Source organism: Pipra filicauda, unplaced genomic scaffold (genome assembly GCF_003945595.2).
Source record: "Pipra filicauda isolate LSUMZ 115617 unplaced genomic scaffold, ASM394559v2 scaffold1074_size39228_pilon, whole genome shotgun sequence".
NCBI classification, from domain to species: Eukaryota; Metazoa; Chordata; class Aves; order Passeriformes; family Pipridae; genus Pipra; species Pipra filicauda.
Genome location: NW_024103512.1, coordinates 10,913 through 31,013, shown reverse-complemented (window position 1 = coordinate 31,013; position 20,101 = coordinate 10,913). Strand labels below are relative to the sequence as shown.

At 55.8% G+C, this 20,101-nt stretch overlaps 2 protein-coding genes and 1 long non-coding RNA gene across 3 annotated transcripts; 1 reads left to right on the top strand and 2 right to left on the bottom strand.

The window, feature by feature from the left end:
* Positions 1–453: 453 nt before the first annotated feature.
* On the top strand, positions 454–2,147 carry LOC113997738. Its single transcript, XR_005563133.1, has 2 exons — positions 454–520; positions 1,525–2,147. It is a non-coding gene; the product is annotated as an uncharacterized LOC113997738 (long non-coding RNA).
* A 447-nt stretch (positions 2,148–2,594) lies between these two features.
* Positions 2,595–7,679, bottom strand: LOC113982473 (collagen alpha-1(VIII) chain-like). The gene is made up of 3 exons (XM_039380219.1): positions 7,322–7,679; positions 5,919–6,555; positions 2,595–2,721 (listed from the first exon to the last, which is right to left on the bottom strand). Exons 1-3 carry the CDS (start codon positions 7,665–7,667, stop codon positions 2,595–2,597), a joined length of 1,110 nt encoding a protein of 369 aa, XP_039236153.1. The 5' UTR covers positions 7,668–7,679.
* A 308-nt stretch (positions 7,680–7,987) lies between these two features.
* SCARA3 (scavenger receptor class A member 3) lies at positions 7,988–18,712 on the bottom strand. Its single transcript, XM_039380210.1, has 8 exons — positions 18,495–18,712; positions 16,695–16,766; positions 16,484–16,618; positions 15,600–15,698; positions 14,506–14,897; positions 14,237–14,454; positions 10,230–10,612; positions 7,988–8,446 (listed from the first exon to the last, which is right to left on the bottom strand). The coding sequence occupies exons 1-8, from the start codon at positions 18,634–18,636 to the stop codon at positions 8,007–8,009; spliced, it is 1,881 nt and encodes a 626-aa protein (XP_039236144.1). The 5' UTR covers positions 18,637–18,712; the 3' UTR covers positions 7,988–8,006.
* Positions 18,713–20,101: the final 1,389 nt, after the last annotated feature.

The following is a 20,101-nucleotide window of genomic DNA, read 5'->3' as shown; positions in this document are numbered from 1 at the left end:
GAGGGGCTGGAATGTCGCCCTGACCTTCACAGGGACCTCGTTCCCGGGGATTTCTCGCTCCAAAAACTCCCCTTGGAAGCTTTCCCCGAGCTCCTCTTTGTCCCTGAAGGGCATCAAAAGAGGGATTGAAAAGAAAATTGGGGATTTCCTGAGCGACCCAACCCCTGGGGAGGTCAGGGAAGGGGGATTGGAGGGGCTGCAGCTCCCGGAATCCGGGATTTCCCACCTCCGGGCCGGTGGGTCCTGGAGAAAAAAAAACCTTGGAAAAGGCAGTCAGGCATCCCTGAACCTCCCTGCCCCGGGTTTAATTAGTGAGGAGGACGAGGTGAGCGACTAATTAACCCCCCTGGCTGAGCTCCAGGAGGAAAACAGTGTGCATTTCTGGGATTCGGGAATTTTTGACCCCGAAATGGCCCCTTTTGGGGGCTTTTGAAGGGATCGGATTTGGGATAACGACGGGATTTTTCCTGGCAGGAGCTACTCCTCCCTGATGAAGGCAGAGAACATGTCCTCCAACCAGGTGAGTGGGAGCTGCTGAGCCCACGGAATCCCCGGGACAGGGATGGAATTCCAGCCTCCTGCCCGTGATCCCGCTGGGAATGACTTTGGGAGGACACTGGGGATCAGTGGGGCTGAGGAAATAGGGATAAAGTGCTCCCAGGTCTTTCATCCCAAGGGAAAGAACAGGTTCAGGGTGAGGATTAACTGGATGCTCCATCCCTGGAAGTGTTGGATGGGGCTTGGAGCAACCTGGGATAGCGGGAGGTGTCCCTGCCCATGGAATGGGATGGGCTGTGAGGGCCCTTCCCACCCAAACCAGTCTGGGATTCCGGGATAACGGACACTCAGAACGCGTTCAGAGGGGTTTTCATGGAATGTGGGGATGGAAAAGGCAGGAAAGGGGAAGGGAGACCCTGCCCTGAGTGCTGAGATTCCCAGGGAACCCCCTTGTTCCCGGAACTCCTTCCCAGGGAGGAGCTGGGCTGGGGCTGGATCCAATGGCAGGCTCTGGCTCCAGGCTGGGAGAGCTGGGAATGGCCAGGCTGGAGAAGGGAAGGATCCCGGGAGAGCTTGGAGCACATTCCAGAGCCTGAAGGGGCTCCAGGAGAGCTGGAGAGGGCCTGGGGATCAGGGCCTGGAATGCCAGGCCCCAGGGAATGGATCCCAGTGGGAAAGGGGAGATTTGGGGGGGAGATTGGGAAGGGATTCCTGGCTGGGAGGGTGGGGAGGGGCTGGGCTGGAATTCCCAGAGAAGCTGTGGCTGCCCCTGGATCCCTGGCAGTGTCCCAGGCTGGGGTTGGATTCCCTGGGATAGCGGGAGGTGTCCCTGCCCATGGAATGGGACGAGCTTTGTGTTCCCCCCCAAACCAACCCATCCCAGGCCCCCTTTGCTCTGCTTTCCTGGGGTGAAATCCAAGGAACCGGAACAAAGGGGAATTCTGCGATGATCCACCCCCCATTTCCCACTTGTAGCATTCCCAATGATCCCGATCTTCCCTCTCTTTTTTTTTTTAATCCCCCCAGGATGGCAACGACTCCGACGACTTCATGTGAGCGGAGCCGCTCCCGCCCGGCCCCGCCGCTCCAATGCCAAAAAAAACACATCCCAAAAAAACCGGCCTGGGAGCCCCTTCCCTCCCGGCTCCGGGCCAGGGACACCCTCTGGAAGGAGCAGCCGGATCCCTGGGATGGCCTCCAGCCCCCCGTGGTTTTCCCAAAGACAGTGGTATTTATTTTGGGGAAGGGATCCCGGGGGCTGGGCCGTGGCCCCGGGGCCCTGCTGGAGCTGCTGCTGCCTCTGGAATTCCGCTCTTCCCGCTGGGAATCGCCGGGAAAACCGGAGGGGGGGGATCCCTCCGTGACAAAGGGAGGGGTGGGAAAAATCGGGATGAGCTCGGTGGTGGCTCCTGGATAAACCTGGTGGTGGAGATCCAGCTCTGATTCCCGCCCCCGAACCCCCTGGAATTCCAATGTGTTCCCGCTTGGAATCCTCCTCTGGAGGGAGGGGTGGAAGGAGGAGGTTGAGTTTTCCACAGGATTCACCAGGTGGATCCTCCCACCTGGGCATTCCATGGGGTTTGTGGGGGGGAATCCCTGGATAATCCCGGTGTACATATCCCCATTAAACTGGTGCCATGCAGGCGACATCCCGGAGCAGCGGGAATTCTGGGAGAGGGGAAAAACAGGGAAAAGGGCCCCTCAACGAGCCCAAACCGTCACGGGCTCGGCGAAAAATCATGGAATGTTCCGGGAGAAAAGGGCGGATCCCGGTGATAACACACCTGGAAGGAGCTGCTTCCTGCAATTCCCAGCATTCCCGAGGGGAAAAGGGGCCTAAGGAAGGGCCCAGGCTGCCCTGGAGCCCTCCCGGTTCCCTACTGGGAAAGAGCAGGAGGAGGGCGTGGGATGCGCTTTCCTCTTTTTAGGGATGTGGGAAGGGGGGAATCCATGGGAAAACCGAGGCCTGGAGCAGCCACGGGGGTGCTCCCCCCCCTTCCCCCTTTTCCCAGGAAAAGCAGGGAGAAGGTGGGAGTGTGGGAATGGGGGGTGAGGAGCCGGGGGGCCCCTCCCTGCCCTGCCCACAAAGGGCCCTTTCATGGATGGGGCGGGAGCGGCTCCGGAGGCTCCGGCACCGCCCCGGCCTGGCAGCTCCAGGGATTTTCCTTGGCGCCGGAATCCGGCGGCTCCGGCGGCCTCAGGAGCCCTCGGGACAGGGAGGCACTGCCTGGGGAATCCATGGGAATGGGGGTGATGGCACCCCATGGATCCGTGTCCGTGGGCACAGATTCCCAAACGCCCCCTGGATCCCTGCTCGTGGAATGGGAGTCCTTGGAACACCCTGTGGATCACTGTCCATGGAATGGGAGTCCTTGGAACACCCTGTGGATCACTGTCCATAGGAACATATTCCCAAACACCCCCTGGATCACTGTCCATGGAATGGGAGTCCTTGGAACACCCCTTGGATCACTGTCCATGGAATGGGAGTCCTTGGAACAGCCTGTGGATCACTGTCCATGGAATGGGAGTCCTTGGAACACCCTGTGGATCACTGTCCATGGAATGTGAGTCCTTGGAACACCCTGTGGATCGTTGTCCATGGGAACATATTCCCAAACACCCCCTGGATCACTGTCCATGGAATGGGAGTCCTTGGAACACCCTGTGGATCATTGTCCATGGGAACATATTCCCAAAACACCCCCTGGATCTCTGTCCATGGAATGTGAGTCCTTGGAACACCCTGTGGATCACTGTCCATGGCCACAGATTCCCAAACACCCCCTGGATCACTGTCCATGGAATGTGAGTCCTTGGAACACCCTGTGGATCATTGTCCATGGTCACATATTCCCAAACACCCCTTGGATCACTGTCCATAGAATGGGAGTCCTTGGAACACCCCCTGGATCACTGTCCCTGGAATGGGAGTCCTTGGAACACCCTGTGGATCACTGTCCATAGGAACATATTCCCAAACACCCCATGGATCACTGTCCATGGAATGTGAATCCTTGGAACACCCTGTGGATCATTGTCCATGGGAACAGATTCCCAAAACACCCCTTGGATCACTGTCCATGGAATGGGAGTCCTTGGAACACCCCTTGGATCACTGTCCATGGTCTCATATTCCCAAACATCCCCTGGATCATTGTCCATGGTCACATATTCCCAAAACACCGCATGGATCATTGTCCATGGAATGTGAGTCCTTGGAACACCCCCTGGATCACTGTCCATGGTCACATATTCCCAAACACCCCCTGGATCACTGTCCCTGGAATGGGAGTCCTTGGAACACCCCCTGGATCACTGTCCATGGAATGGGAGTCCTTGGAACACCCCTTGGATCATTGTCCATGGTCTCATATTCCCAAACATCCCATGGATCACTGTCCCTGGAATGTGAGTCCTTGGAACACCCTGTGGATCGTTGTCCATGGGAACATATTCCCAAACACCCCCTGGATCACTGATCCATGGGAATGGGGGTCCCAGCACCCTGTGGATCATTGCCCATGGTCACAGATTCCCAACCATCCCATGGATCATTGTCCATGGAATGTGAGTCCTTGGAACACCCTGTGGATCACTGTCCATGGAATGGGAGTCCTTGGAACACCCCCTGGATCACTGTCCATGGAATGGGAGTCCTTGGAACACCCCCTGGATCACTGTCCATGGAATGGGAGTCCTTGGAACACCCTGTGGATCACTGTCCATGGAATGGGGGTCCCAGCACCCTGTGGATCATTGTCCATGGCCACATATTCCCGAACACCCCCTGGATCACCATCCGTGGGCTGTGAATCCTTGGAACACCCCGTGGATCACTGCCCACGTCCACACTGTCCCCCCACAGCACCTTTGGGACAATCCCTCGGGAATGACAGGGAATGCCGAGCCCCTTTCCCACCCCGCTCCCTCCACGGATCCCCCTCTGGAATCCCGCCCATCCCGCCGCCCTCAGCACTTCCCGCCCCCGCTCCCGGTGTTGTTTTTTTCCCAGGAATGCCGTGAAATCCAATCTCCCGCCGCGGCCGCGGGGAAATTCCTGCCCTTGCACATTTTTTTCCCTGCCCGGTGTTATCCCGAGGCTGCTCCCGCAGTTTTCCGCGGACTCGGGAGTTTTTGGGGAAGGGCCGGGAGAAGTTTTGGGGTGTCCGTGTCCCCCCTTCCCGGCACCGGGCGGATTTTGGGGTCCCCTTTTCGTCCCGTTCCCTGTCCCGTCCCGGGATACCCCCAGCCCCCAAATCCAACCGGGACAATCCCAACCCTTCCCGGGGTGCGGAGGGGGGGGGTGCCTCCCCCAATCCCTGGGACACCAGGACACCCAATGCCTGGGATACAGGGACCCCAATGCCTGGGATATGGAGACCCCCAATCCCTGGGATACAGGGACACCCAATCCCTGGGACACGGAGACCCCCAGTCCCTGGGATACCAGGACACCCAATCCCTGGGATACTGGGACCCCAATGCCTGGGATACCAGGACCCCAATCCCTGGGATATCAGGACCCCCAATCCCTGGGATACAGAGACCCCCAATCCCTGGGATACCAGGACACCCAATCCCTGGGATACAGAGACCCCCAATCCCTGGGATACCAGGACACCCAATCCCTGGGATACTGGGACCCCAATGCCTGGGATACCAGGACCCCAATCCCTGGGATATCAGGACCCCCAATCCCTGGGATACAGAGACCCCCAATCCCTGGGATACCAGGACACCCAATCCCTGGGACACTGGGACCCCCAATCGCTGTGACATGGAGACCCCCAGTCCCTGGGATACAGGGACACCCAATCCCTGGGATATGGAGAACCCCAATCCCTGGGATACGGGGACCCCCCAATCCCTGGGATACCAGGACACCCAATCCCTGGGATATGGAGACCCCCAATCCCTGGGATAACAGGACACCCAATCCCTGAGATATGGAGACCCCCAATCCCTGGGATAACAGGACACCCAGTCCCTGGGATACGGGACCCCCAATCCCTGGGACACGGTGAAATCCCTGGGATATTCCCTGTCCCATCCCGGGATACCCCCAGCCCCCAAATCCCACCGGGACGATCCCAACCCTTCCCGGGGTGTGTGTGTGTGTGGGGGGGTCTCCCATCCCCTCCACAAGGAATTCCCAACTCCCGGCCCCCCCAAACCCCCTTCCCGGAGCCCCCCCGCGCCAGCGCGGCCTCTCCCGCCCCTTCCCAAGGCCGATCCCGGCTTTTCATCCCGCCCGGCGCTGGGTTTTTTTTTTGGGATCCAAACAGGAAGCGGAGCTGCCAACACCAATAAACCCGCCCGGGCGGAACGGCCCGGCCCGGGGGGGGCTTTTGGGGGGCCTGAGACCCCCAATTCCCGCTGCCACAGCAGGGACACCCCCCACCCCCCCCCAAACGCACTGTGCCCCTCCCGGCATTCCCAGTATTCCCAGTGTTCCCAGTTCAGGAGCCGCCCGGCCCCAAAGGCCTTTATTGTGCCGAGAGTACAGTGGGGGGGGAGGGGGGGGCACAAACCGGCTGTGCCCCATCCCGGGGGAACCCAATCCCTGGGATACAGGACACCCAATCCTTGGGATACTGGGACACCCAATCCCTGGGATACCAGGACATCCAATCCTTGGGATACAGGGAACTCCAATCTCTGGGATACCAGGACAACCAATCCTTGGGATATGGGGACACCCAATCCCTGGGATACTGGGACCCCAATCCCTGGGACACCAGGACCCCAAATCCCTGGGATATGGGGACCCCAATGCCTGGGATACAGGGAACTCCAATCTCTGGGACACCAGGACACCCAATCCCTGGGATATGGGGACCAGCCCCAGACCATCCTGGGGGACCCCCAATCCCTGGGATACCAGGACCCCCAATCCCTGGGATACCAGGACCCCCAAATCCCTGGGATACAGGACCCCCAATCCCTGGGATACAGGGAACCCAAATCCCTGGGATACAGGACCCCCAATCCCTGGGACACAGGGAACCCCAATCCCTGGGATACCAGGACACCCAATCCCTGGGATACCAGAACCCCCAATCCCTGGGACCCCCAATCCCTGGGGGCCAATCCCCAAACAATCCCTGGGAATATCCCAATGGGATACTGGGAGACAGGGAACCCAATCCCTGGGCACCAGGGACACCCAATCCCTGGGATATGGGACCAGCCCCCAGACCATCCCGGGGGACCCCAATCCCTGGGATACCAGGACCCCAATCCCTGAGATACCAGGACCCCCAAATCCCTGGGAACAGGACCCCCAATCCCTGGGATACAGGACCCCCAATCCCTGGGATATGGGGACCCCAATCCCTGGGACACCGGGACCCCAATCCCTGGGATACCAGGACACCCAATCCCTGGGACACAGGGACCCCCAATCCCTGGGATACAGGGACCCCCAATCCCTGGGATACAGGGACCCCCAATCCCTGGGACACGGTGAAATCCCTGGGATATGGGGACCCCAATCCCTGGGATACAGGGAACTCCAATCTCTGGGATACAGGGAACTCCAATCCCTGGGACACCAGGACACCCAATCCCTGGGATATGGGGACCAGCCCCAGACCATCCCGGGGGACCCCCAATCCCTGGGATACCAGGACCCCCAATCCCTGAGATACCAGGACCCCCAAATCCCTGGGAACAGGACCCCCAATCCCTGGGATACAGGACCCCCAATCCCTGGGATATGGGGACCCCAATCCCTGGGACACCGGGACCCCAATCCCTGGGATACCAGGACACCCAATCCCTGGGACACAGGGACCCCCAATCCCTGGGATACAGGGACCCCCAATCCCTGGGATACAGGGACCCCCAATCCCTGGGACACGGTGAAATCCCTGGGATATCGGGCCCCAATCCCTGGGATACAGGAAACCCCAATCCCTGGGACACAGGGAAATCCCTGGGATACAGGGACCAGCCCCAGGCCATCCCAGGGGACCCCCAATCCCTGGGATACAAGGGACCCCAATCTCTGGGACACTGGGAACCCCAATCCCTGGGATACAAGACTCCCAATCCCTGCGACACGGGGAAATCCCTGGAAAATGGGGACCCCAACCCCTGGGATACGGGGACCAGCCTCGGGCCCGAAAACTGGGAGCGACTGGGATACCCCCCCACCCCCCCATCCTGCAGGGGGGGTCAGGGGTGACAATGGGGACCCCCTGTCCCAGTTACTGTCCCAGGGGATGGAATCAGAGACCCCCCCATTCCCCCCCAGTCACTGTCCCGGGGATCCGGGGGGTCCCAGTGGCCCCGGGGGTCCCAGGGGATAAATTGGGGACCCCCTGTCCCAGTCACTGTCCCGGGGGTCCCAGGGGATGGAATTGGGGACCCCCTGTCCCAGTCACTGTCCCAGAGGATAAATTGGGGCCCCCCTGTCCCAGTCACTGTCCCAGGGGATAAATTGGGGGCCCCCTGTCCCAGTCACTGTCCCAGGACATGGAATTGGGGCCCCCCTGTCCCAGTCACTGTCCCGGGGGTCCGGGTGGTCCCGGTGGTCCCGGGGGTCCCCTCATGCCGGGCTCTCCCTTGGGTCCCTCGGGCCCTGCCCGTCCCGTGGCCCCGGGGGTCCCAGGCATTCCCGGTGTTCCCTGTGGGCCGGGGGGTCCCGCCTTTCCCGGTTCCCCCTCCGGCCCCGGGGGTCCGGGATCCCCCTCGGACCCGCCCTGGCCCCGGGATCCCGAGAGTCCAAAGCTGCCCTTGGAGCCCTTGAGCCCCGGGAATCCTCTCGTTCCCAGAGGTCCCCGTTCCCCCTGGGGGCCGGCGGGTCCTGGGGGTCCCAGAGCTCCGGGGGGTCCCGGCGATCCCAGGATCCCGATGTCACCCTTCTGTCCCCCCATTCCCGGGGGGCCGCTGGATCCAACGTCCCCCTTGAGGCCACGGGGGCCTGGGAGACCCGGAATGCCTGGAAAGAGGGAGAGGAGGGGTGAGGGGGGGGATGCTCCGACCTCGGGGGTCTTGCTAAGGCCGGGATGGATGGAGAATTCCATCCATGGAAGGATTTGGGTGCCCTCAGCCAGGGGTGGCTGCTCCCTCTCCGCCGGGACCGGGGAGAGGAGGCACTGGCACCGGGGGAAGGACATGGAAGGACTTTGGGAGGACATGGAAGGATATGGAAGATATGGAAGGACATGGAAGGACATGGAAGGATGTTGGAAGGATGTTGGAAGCACATGGAAGGATATGGAAGCACATGGAAGGACATGGAAGGATATGGAAGCACATGGAAGGACAAGGAAGGACATGGAAGCACATGGAAGGATATGGAAGCACATGGAAGGACATGGAAGGACATGGAAGGATACGGAAGGACATGGAAGGATATGGAAGGACATGGAAGGACATGGAAGCACATGGAAGGACATGGAAGGACATGGAAGGATATGGAAGCACATGGAAGGACATGGGAAGGACCTCCCTGCTGTGCCCCCATTGTGGGACATCTCCTCATCCATGGGATGCTCCAGATGCCTTCCCGCACATCCCAGCCCTTCCTTGACCTCAGCACGGCTGGTTTGGCCCCTCCTCCACCTCCCTTGGGATCAGGATCCCCCAAATCCCACCAAATCCGAGGAACCTCCCTTTTCCCCCCCCACACCTTGGAGCAGGGTGACATTCCTGAGCATGTCCCCCAAATCCCACCCAATCCTTCAAAATCCCACCCAGTCCCAGGTACACCTCCCCAGATTCCCCCTGTCCCTCACCTCGGAGCGGGGTGACGTTCCTGAGCACATCCCTGTGCCGTGCATCCACCAAATCCCATTAAATCCCACCCAATCCCAGGAACACCTCCCTGGATCCCTCCCTTTTCCCTCCTGTCCCTCGCCTCGGAGCAGGGTGACGTTCCTGAGCACATCCCTGTGCCACACATCCACCCAATCCCACCCAATCCCACCCAATCCCAGGAACACCTCCCCTTTCCCCCCCATCCCTCACCTCGGAGCAGGGTGATGTCCCGCAGCGCGTCCCCGTGCCACACATCCACCCAATCCCACCCAATCCCAGGAACACCTCCCCTTTCCCCCCATTTCCCTCACCTCGGAGCAGGGTGATGTCCCGCAGCGCGTCCCCGTGCCACACATCCACCCAATCCCACCCAATCCCAGGAACACCTCCCTGGATCCCCCTTCCCCCCGTTTCCCTCACCTTGGAGCAGGGTGGGGTCCTGCAGTGCGTCCTCCAAATCCCACCCAATCCCTCAAAATCCCACCCAATCCCAGGAACACCTCCCCTTTCCCCCTTGTTTCCCTCACCTCGGAGCAGGGTGACGTTCCTGAGCACATCCCTGTGCCAAGCATCCACCCAATCCCACCCAATCCCAGGAACACCTCCCCTTTCCCCCCCATCCCTCACCTCGGAGCAGGGTGATGTTCCTGAGCACGTCCCCGTGCTGTGTGTCCACCCAATCCCACCCAATCCCACCCAATCCCACCCAATCCCAGGAACACCTCCCCTTTCCCCCCCATCCCTCACCTCGGAGCAGGGTGATGTCCCGCAGCGCGTCCCCATGCCACACATCCACCCAATCCCACCCAATCCCACCCAATCCCAGGAACACCTCCCCAGATCCCCCCTTTCCCTGACCTCGGAGCAGGGTGATGTCCCGCAGCGCGTCCCCGTGCTGTGTGTCCACCCAATCCCACCCAATCCCACCCAATCCCAGGAACACCTCCCCAGGTTTCCCTCACCTCGGAGCAGGGTGATGTCCCGCAGCGCGTCCCCGTGCCGCGCGTCCACCGCCCTCATCTCCTCGAGCAGCAGGGACAGGTTCCGGACCCCGACGTCCAGGCGGGCCCCGAGGATCCCGAAGCGCTCCCGCAGGATCCCGGCGGACCCCTGGAGCGCCGCCAGGGACCCGTTGAGCCGCAGGATGTCGCGGGCGTGGGCGCGCAGGCGGCGGGCGCAGGATTCCCGCACGGAGCCCAGGTAGCGCAGCATGGCCAGCACGTGCCCGCCCGTGGCCGCCAGGTTGGCCGAGATGGTCCCGATCTCCTCCCCGTGGGATTCCAGGAGCCCCTCCAGCGCCCGGAACCCGTCGGCCGTGCGGTTCTGGGCGTGGCCCCCGTGGTACCTGCGGGGACGGACGGGGGGGTTGTGGGGTCACAAATGCCCGGAGGGGAATGGGAAGGGGTGGGAGGTGGTGGGGTGGCCCCAAATCCCTCAGGGCAGGCCCTGGAGCCCACGTGGAGTCATGGATGGACTGGGAAAGCTTCTCCACCCCACAGATCCGGGGGGAATGGGGGGGTAGGGACGGTGGGGACAGTGCCCTATAACACCCACACCTCATATGGGGACAGGGGGACACTGCCCTATAACACCCACAGCTCCTATGGGGATTGGGAGGACACTGCCCTATAACACCCCCAGCTCCTATGGGACAGTGAGGACACTGCCCTATAACACCCACAGGGACAGTGGGGTCACTGCCCTATAACACCCACAGGGACAGTGAGGACACTGCCCTATAACACCCCCAGGGACAGTGAGGACACTGCCCTATAACACCCACAGCTCCTATGGGACAGTGAGGACACTGCCCTATAACACCCACAGGGACAGTGAGGACACTGCCCTATAACACCCACAGGGACAGTGAGGACACTGCCCTATAACACCCCCAGGGACAGTGGGGTCACTGCCCTATAACACCCCCAGGGACAGTGAGGACACTGCCCTATAACACCCACAGGGACAGTGGGGTCACTGCCCTATAACACCCACAGGGACAGTGAGGACACTGCCCTATAACACCCACAGGGACAGTGAGGACACTGCCCTATAACACCCACAGGGACAGTGGGGTCACTGCCCTATAACACCCACAGGGACAGTGGGGTCACTGCCCTATAACACCCACAGGGACAGTGGGGTCACTGCCCTATAACACCCCCAGGGACAGTGGGGACACTGCCCTATAACACCCCCAGGGACAGTGGGGACACTGCCCTATAACACCCCCAGGGACAGTGGGGTCACTGCCCTATAACACCCACAGCTCCTATGGGGTCACTGCCCTATAACACCCACAGGGACAGTGAGGACACTGCCCTATAACACCCCCAGGGACAGTGAGGACACTGCCCTATAACACCCACAGCTCCTATGGGACAGTGAGGACACTGCCCTATAACACCCACAGCTCCTATGGGGTCACTGCCCTATAGATAAAAAATATCTCTAAATATATATATATATATAATATATATACTTAAATAAAATATAGATAAAATATACAAAACATATATATTATATATATGAAATATATATTATACATATCTTAAATATATAGCTAAAATATATATTAAAAATTTTATATAAATATGTATTAAATATAGGTTAAATGTACATTTTTACATTTTTTACAGTATATATGTAAGTATAAAAATGTATTTTATATATTTTATCCATATTTTATTTTATATATATTTGTAATACATATTTTATAAATAATATGCTGATATATAAATATATAATATATCTAAATATATATATAATATATGTACGTAAATAAAATATAGATAAAATATACAAAACATATATTTTACATATGAAATATATATATTATATATATCTTAAATATCTAGCTAAAATATATATTAAAATTTTTATATAGATATATATTAAATATACATTAAATGTACATTTTTATATTTTTTACATCATATATGTAAGTATACAAATATATTTTATATACTTTATTTTATTTTATATATATTTGTTATATATATTATATATATATCATATATGTAATATATGTAATATATATTATATATAAATATATAATATATAAATATGTTATATATATGAATATATAAAAATAAGTTTCTATAAAATATGTAAAATATAGGTAAAATAAAGAAATATATATTTTAAAGGAATATCTCTCAATATGTATAATATATTTTATATAATTACATAAATATAATAATATGTATGTATATATAATATATATGTATAAAGAATAATATATAAATATATATAAAATAGATAAATAATATATCTAAATACAGATAATATATATGAACACATAAAAATAAATTTCTATAAAATATTCAAAATATGGATAAAATAAAGGGATGGATATATTTTGAAAGGAATATCCATAAATATACGTTAAATCTCTTTTTATATAATTATATGAATATATTATCTCTAAATAATATTATATAAATATATTATATATAAATATATAATTGTATCATATAAATATATATGTTAATAATAAATATAAATATATATCTTATATAGAATACATAAATATATAAATACGAATTATATTATATATGAATACATAAATATGAATATATTATATATATATAGAAATGTATAAATTTATAGTCTTATTCGACTTATATCAACCTAATGTATATTATAGGCTTATCTGCATTTAAGATATCGTATTCGATATTATATCAGCTTACTTGTATCTATCTTATATTTTCTATTACATACTATTATATATATATATTGATATGCATTATAGATAAAAGATAGATTATGTTACTTTATGTGATATCTACCTAATAAAATGTATATACTTTATATATTATATATTAATATTTAATATAATATATAATTTAATATATAAATATATAATATATGTGTTTAATAATATGTAAATATATTATATATTAATATTTAATATAATATATAATTTAATATATAAATATATAATATATGTGTTTAATAATATGTAAATATATTATATTATGTATTCTATATAAACATATAAATATAATATAAATATAAATGTAAATATAAATAATATAAATATAATATATATAGTATATATTATATTATATATTAATATATATTATATTATATATTAATATATAATATATTATATATATATATAATTTAATATATAAATGTATATTATATATATTTACTAATATATAAATATATTATATTATATATTCTACATAAATCTATAAATACAATATAAAAATAAATATAAAAAAATTTAAAATACAGCTCCGAACGAAACTTATATTGCCCTCTCCCTCTCCCTATAGGTATTATATGCATTATAGATATCGTATTATATATTATATATATTATATATATTGTATATTATATTATATGTTATATTTATATATTATATATATTATATTATATGCATTATATATAAATATATATTATGTTATATATGTTATATATAAATATATCAAATTATATATATTATATATTATATATTAATATTTAATATAATATATAATTTAATATATAAATATATAATATATGTGTTTAATAATATGTAAATATATTATATATTAATATTTAATATAATATATAGTTTAATATATAAATATATAATATATGTGTTTAATAATATGTAAATATATTATATTATGTATTCTATATAAATATATAAATATAATATAAATATAAATGTAAATATAAATAATATAAATATAATATATATGGTATATATTATATTTTATATTAATATATATTATATTATATATTAATATATAATATATTATATATATATAATTTAATATATAAATGTATATTATATATATTTACTAATATATAAATATATTATATATTCTACATAAATCTATAAATATAATATAAAAATAAATATAAAAAAATTTAAAATACAGATCCGAACGACTCCCTTTTCAAGTCCCTCTCCCTCTCCCGGTCCCGTGCCCCCGCGCGCGCACTCCCCGGCGGGAATCCCGCTTACCGGGCGTCTCCGAGGTTGTCCCGCTGCTCCTCCAGCTCGGCGCTGGCGCTGTCCAGGCGCTCCTGCAGCTCGGCGGCGCGCATCGCCAGCTCCTGCAGCCCGCGGGAATTCCCGCCCTCCCTGCGCGCCGCCGCCCCCGCCGCGCCCTGCGCGCTCCCGAGCAGCTCCCGGGCGCGCTCCCGCCCGTCCCGCAGCTCCCCCAGCTCCCGCCGCCGCTCCTGCCGCTCCTCGCCCAAAGCCCGCAGCGCCCGCCCCGCCTCGGCCGCGCCGCCCCGCAGCTCCCGCAGCCTCTCCCGGCCCCGCTCCGCGCTGGAATTCAGCCGCTCCAGCGCCACTTCCAGCCCGGAGCCGTCCCGGGACAGCCCCCGCACCTCCGCGTCCAGCCGGGACGCCTCGTCCCGGCACCGCCCGGCCCGGGCCAGCAGCCGCTCCGCGCCCCGCGCCAGCCCCCGCACCGAGCCCGCGCTGCTCTCCAGCCGCGCCCCGAGCCCCGCGCCCGCCGCCGAGAGCCGGGAATGGCGCCGGGAGGTTCGCTCCAGCTGCGCCTCCTGCCCCTGCAGCGTCCGCTGGAGCTGCTCCAGCTCCGCCCGCAGCTGGGAGAGCTCCCGGCCCAGCTGCTCCCTGTCCTGGCACACGGAGACGTTCCCGGAGCTCTTCTCTCCTGGGCAGGGGGAGGGAGGGGCTCTTAGCCCACCCCATCCCGAGAGACGGCTGTTATCCCATCCTATCCTGGGATCCGCCTGTTATCCCATCCTGAGATCTACCCCTTATCCCACCCCATCCCGAGAGACGGCTGTTATCCCATCCTATCCTGGGATCCACCTGTTATCCCATCCTGAGATCTACCCGTTATCCCACCCCATCCCGAGAGACGTCTGTTATCCCACCCCATCCCGGGATCCAACTGTTATCCCACTCCATCCTGAGATCCACCTGTTATCCCACCCCATCCCACTCTCCAGGCCTGGAGACCCTCTGGATCCATGGTCAACCCTTCCTTTCCCTCCAGGGAACAAATCCTTCCCTCCAGGACAGTTTGGAGCCACTTGGACTCCTGGGAAGTGTCCCTGGATGCCTCCGGATCCTTAAGGCCCCTTCCCACCCCAATCTCGTCGTGATTCCATGATTCCAGGACCCTGGAGAAGGGAACTCCCCAATCCCACCCTCCTCCTGCTCCTGCAGCTTCTCCAACCCCCCCTTCCACCCCTTGGGGTCCGATGTTCATCCCTGCCCAAAATCCCGGGAGAAAAGCAGGGGGTTGGCTCTGGGGGAGCCCCGGGAGCCGGGAAAGGGAGATCCCTCATTCCGTGGCGGGATGGGCACCCGGAAAAGGCCTCTCCGGGTGCGGGTCCAGGCCACTCACCCAAGCCCTGGAGATCCTCCTGGATGGAGAGAAGCTTCTCCTCGTAGAAGGTCTGGGCCGAGCTGATCCGGCTGGAGATGGAATCCACCCTCCGGAACGCTGCGGGGGGAACGGGGCAGTCAGGAGAGGTGGGAATGCCCGGGAATACCGTCCTGCTCCACACCTTCCCTCCTGCCTGGCACAGAGGGTGTCCAGGGATTGCTGAGCCAGGCTGGGATGGGCATCCCCAGGCACTTCCAGGTTTGGGATTTGCCTGAACATCTCCAAGATTCCACCCCTGAGGAACGCCTTGGCCCTCTGCTCCGTCTGGGAAGCACCTGGGAGGTGATGGGATGGGATGGGATCCAACCTCCAGGCTCTGAGGTGGTTCCTGAGATCCAGAGGGATCCCGGTGTCGCCACACCCGGGGTGATCCCACCAGAATTCCAGCTGCTCCCCTCCACACCTGGGAGCTTCTGGGGAGTCAGGAGAGGTGGGAATGCCCGGGAATATTGTCCTGCTCCACACCTTTCCTCCCAGGAAGGCACTTAAACTGTCCAGGGATTGCTGAGCCAGGCTGGGATGGGCATCTCCGGAAGCTTCCAGGTCTGGGATTTGCCAAAGTATCTCCAAGATTCCACCCCTGAGGAACACCTTGTCCCTCTGCTCCGTCTGGGAAGCACCTGGAATGTGTCGGGATCCAACCTCCGGGCTCCGGGTCGGTCCCTGATGTTCCCATACAGGTAACACCCCCACCCCCTCCCCATTCCTGAGGCATCTCCACCCCCAGGGCGCTCCCAGCGGAATTCCAGCCGCTCCCCTCCACCCCGGGATGCCTCAGGACCCCCCCCCCCCCCCCCCCGAAATTCCCATCCCAGCATTCCCACCCCAAATTCCCGGCTCACCCAGCGCTCCCAGCACGGCCACGGCGAGCGACAGGAGCAGGGCCAGGGCGTAGAGTCCGCGCAGGGCGCTCCGCAGGGACGGGGACGGGGACGGGGACAGCGACAGCCTCCTCCGGCAGCTGCTCCGGGCCCTTCCTGCGGGAACAGAGGGACGGATCAGGCCCTGCCGGCCCCCCTCCCCCCCCCCCCCCCCCCCCCCGGAATTCCTTACCCCCGGATCCGCGGCTGGAGGTGGAATCCACCATCGCCATCTCCTCGCGCTCGCCTCCCGCCGGGTCGTGTCCTGGAAGGGGACGCGGAGCGGCCTCAGCTCCCCCCGCCCTCCCGATGCCATTCCAGGGATGCCTGAGGATCCCTGGGAACCGCCCCAGCCGCGTCCTGCCCCGGCATTCCCGGGGAAAAGTTGGGAAGGAGCCGCCGGTGCCACCCTGAGCAAAATCCCGGGAGCATTGGGATGCGCGTCCCTGTCCCCCCCCGGCGCCCAGTGGGACCTTTGGGCAGCAAATCCATAAATTTGGGTGGGATCCCATTCCAGGGATGCCTGAGGATCCCTGGGAACCACCCCAGCCGCGTCCTGCCCCGGCATTCCCGGGGGAAAGCCGGGAAGGAGCCACCGGTGCCACCCTGAGCAAAATCCCGGGAGCAGCAGGACGGGCGTCCCTGTCCCCCCCCGGCGCCCAGTGGGACCTTTGGGCACCAAATCCATAAATTTGGGTGGGATTTGGACCAGAAATCTGTGGAAATTTGGCTGCATTTGGCCCAAAAGTGGGGGATGGGCACAGGGGGGGCTCCTGGCTCCGGCTCCAAGGGGCTTCCTGGGAATAAAAACCACGGGAGCAAAGGAAAAACACCTCCCTGAGCAAGAGGGGAAACTCATGGGATGCTCCAGGTCTGAGGTCCCGCCACCCTCCTGATCCCATTCCCAGGGGGACAGAGGATCCCTGGAAACCCCCCCAGCCTTGTCCTGCCCTGGGATTCCCAGGAAAAAGCTGGGAAGCCCCCCAGGAGATCCCTGGAGCTGGGCAGATCCCGGTGGATTTTTGGGCACCGAATCCATAAATTTTGGTGGGATTTGGACCAGAAATTTGGGGAAATTTGGCTGCATTTGGCCCAAAAGTGGGAGATGGGCACAGGGGGGGCTCCTGGCTCCGGCTCCAAGGGGCTTCCTGGGAATAAAAACCATGGGAGCAAAGGAAAAACACCCCTCCCTGTGTGAAGGGGGAAATCTGGGCACCAGATCCGTAAATTTTGGTGGGATTTGGAGCATGAAATTGTGGAAACTTGGCTGGATTTGACCCAAAATGGGTGATGGACACAGGGAGGGCCCCTGGCTCCAAATCCATGGATTTGGGGAAATTTGGACCATAAATTTGGGGGAATTTGGCCCCAAAGTGGTTGGATTTGGCTCCTGGCTCCGAGGGGCTTCCCAGGAATAAAAAACCCATGGGATCAAAGGACTCTCCCCCCCTCGACTCCCCCCGGCCTGGACCCCCAGTGTGTGTGTGTGGGGAAATTTGGGATCCTCCCGGTGTCCCCCCCTTTATTCCACCCGGAACCCCCAAAAGTGGGGGGCGGGGGGGGGGGTGGGGGCAAAGAGGGGCTTTGGGGACGGGGACGGGGGGAAGAAATTCCCGTCCTTCCCATCCCAAATCTGGCTTTTCCTCCCTATGGAATCCACAAGCGATGGGATCTGTGGGAGCAGGGGGAGCCCCAGGACACCCCCCCCCAATCCCTCTTCCCCCTCCCTTCCCAATCCGGGGGTCCTTGGCCGTGTCTGGACCCCCCCAATCCCTCTTCCCCCCCCTTCCCAAATTTGGGGCTCCCCGGCCATGCCCAGACCCCATTCCCGGGAATCCCCTTCCCACGGGAAGCAGGACGGGGGGTGCGGGATTTTGGGACCCCCCCACCCCCACTCCGGCACATCCATCCCGTCCATCCGCCCCATCCCCCTCTTCCCAGCCCCCCCAATCCCGCCGGGAATGTTCCCTCCCTCCCCCCCCTCCCCCCTCACCTCTCATGGCCCCTTTTCCCGCATCCGCCTCTTCCCGGAGATCCTCAGGCTCCGGATCCAGCCGGAGCCGCTTCCCGGCGCTTTCCCCGCGCTCCCAAAACTTTCCCGGGAGCCTCCCGGAGCCCCCCCAGCGCTGGAGCATCCCCGGCGCCCATCCGGGAACGGGGGGGACGGGACACCGGGAATGGCGCGCGCTGGACACCGGCCGCCAAAAAAAAACCGGGAGCGGGGAGAGGAGCTGGAAAGGGAAAAAGGGGCCGGGAAGGAGAGTCCTGAGCCCGCCCCAAATCCACCCCCCCCCGGCCCCAATGACTCACAAACGGCCGAGAGGGGAGGGGGGAGACGGGCCCGATCCACCGGGATCGGGAATGGCGGGATTGGGAAAAGGGGGGAGCTGGTCCAAGGGGAGAGGGGGTGGGAGCGGGGGGGGAATAGGGAATGGGGGGCTGGGGACAGGGATTGGGGGCTGGGAGGGGGGAGAGGGGTCCGGGGGCTGATCCCTGGGAGTGGGCAGGGATAGGGGGAAGTGGATGTGGGATCCTGGGAATGGTCTCTGGATCTGGGGCAGGGATAGGGGAGATGGGTCTGGGATCCTGGGAATGGTCCCTGGATGTGGGGCAGGGATAGGGGAGATGGGTCTGGAGTGCTGGGAATGGTCCCTGGATGTGGGATAGGGATAGGGGAGATGGGTCTGGAGTGCTGGGAATGGTCCCTGGATGTGGGGCAGGGATAGGGGAGATGGGTCTGGGATCCTGGGAATGGTCCCTGGATCTGGGACAGGGATAGGGGAGATGGGTCTGGGATCCTGGGAATGGTCCCTGGATGTGGGACATGGGGAAATGTGTCTGGGATCTGAACCCTGGATTTGGGATCTGAACCCTGGATTTGGGATCTGATCCCTAGATTTGGGGTCTGATCCCTAGATTTGGGATCTGATCCCTAGATTTGGGGTCTGATCCCTGGATTTGGGGTCTGATCCCTGGATTTGGGGTCTGATCCCTGGATTTGGGGCAGGGACCTGGGATCTGATCCCTGGATCTGGGGCAGGATCCCTGGATATGGGGCAGGGACCCGGGGAAATGGGTCTGGGATCTGATCCCTGGATTTGGGGTCTGATTCCTGGATTTGGGGTCTGATCCCTGGATTTGGGGTCTGATCCCTGGATTTGGGGTCTGATCCCTGGATTTGGGGCAGGGATCTGGAATCTGATCCCTGGATCTGGGGCATGGACCTGGGGAAATGGGTCTGATTCCCGGTGCAGGGAATCTGGCCTTTGGATCAGGGATCCCGGGAATGGCCCCTGGATCTGGGGCCCTGCCTGGCCCCCCCAGTGCTGGTCCCACTCCCAGCTCCTGGTCTGGAGGGTGATCCCACCTCAGAAACACGGGATGGGGATCCCACCTCGGAAACACGGGATGGGGATCCCACCTCGGAAACACGGGATGGGGATCCCACCTCGGAAACACGGGATGGGGATCCCGAGGGATCGGGGACATTCGGGGGTCCCTCCCCACCGAGGGAACGAAGACATTCCCTTTATCCCGGGAATTTTTTAGCCCCCCCAGGGATGCCCGTGCAGTTGTGTCCTTCATCACCTCATCCCACGG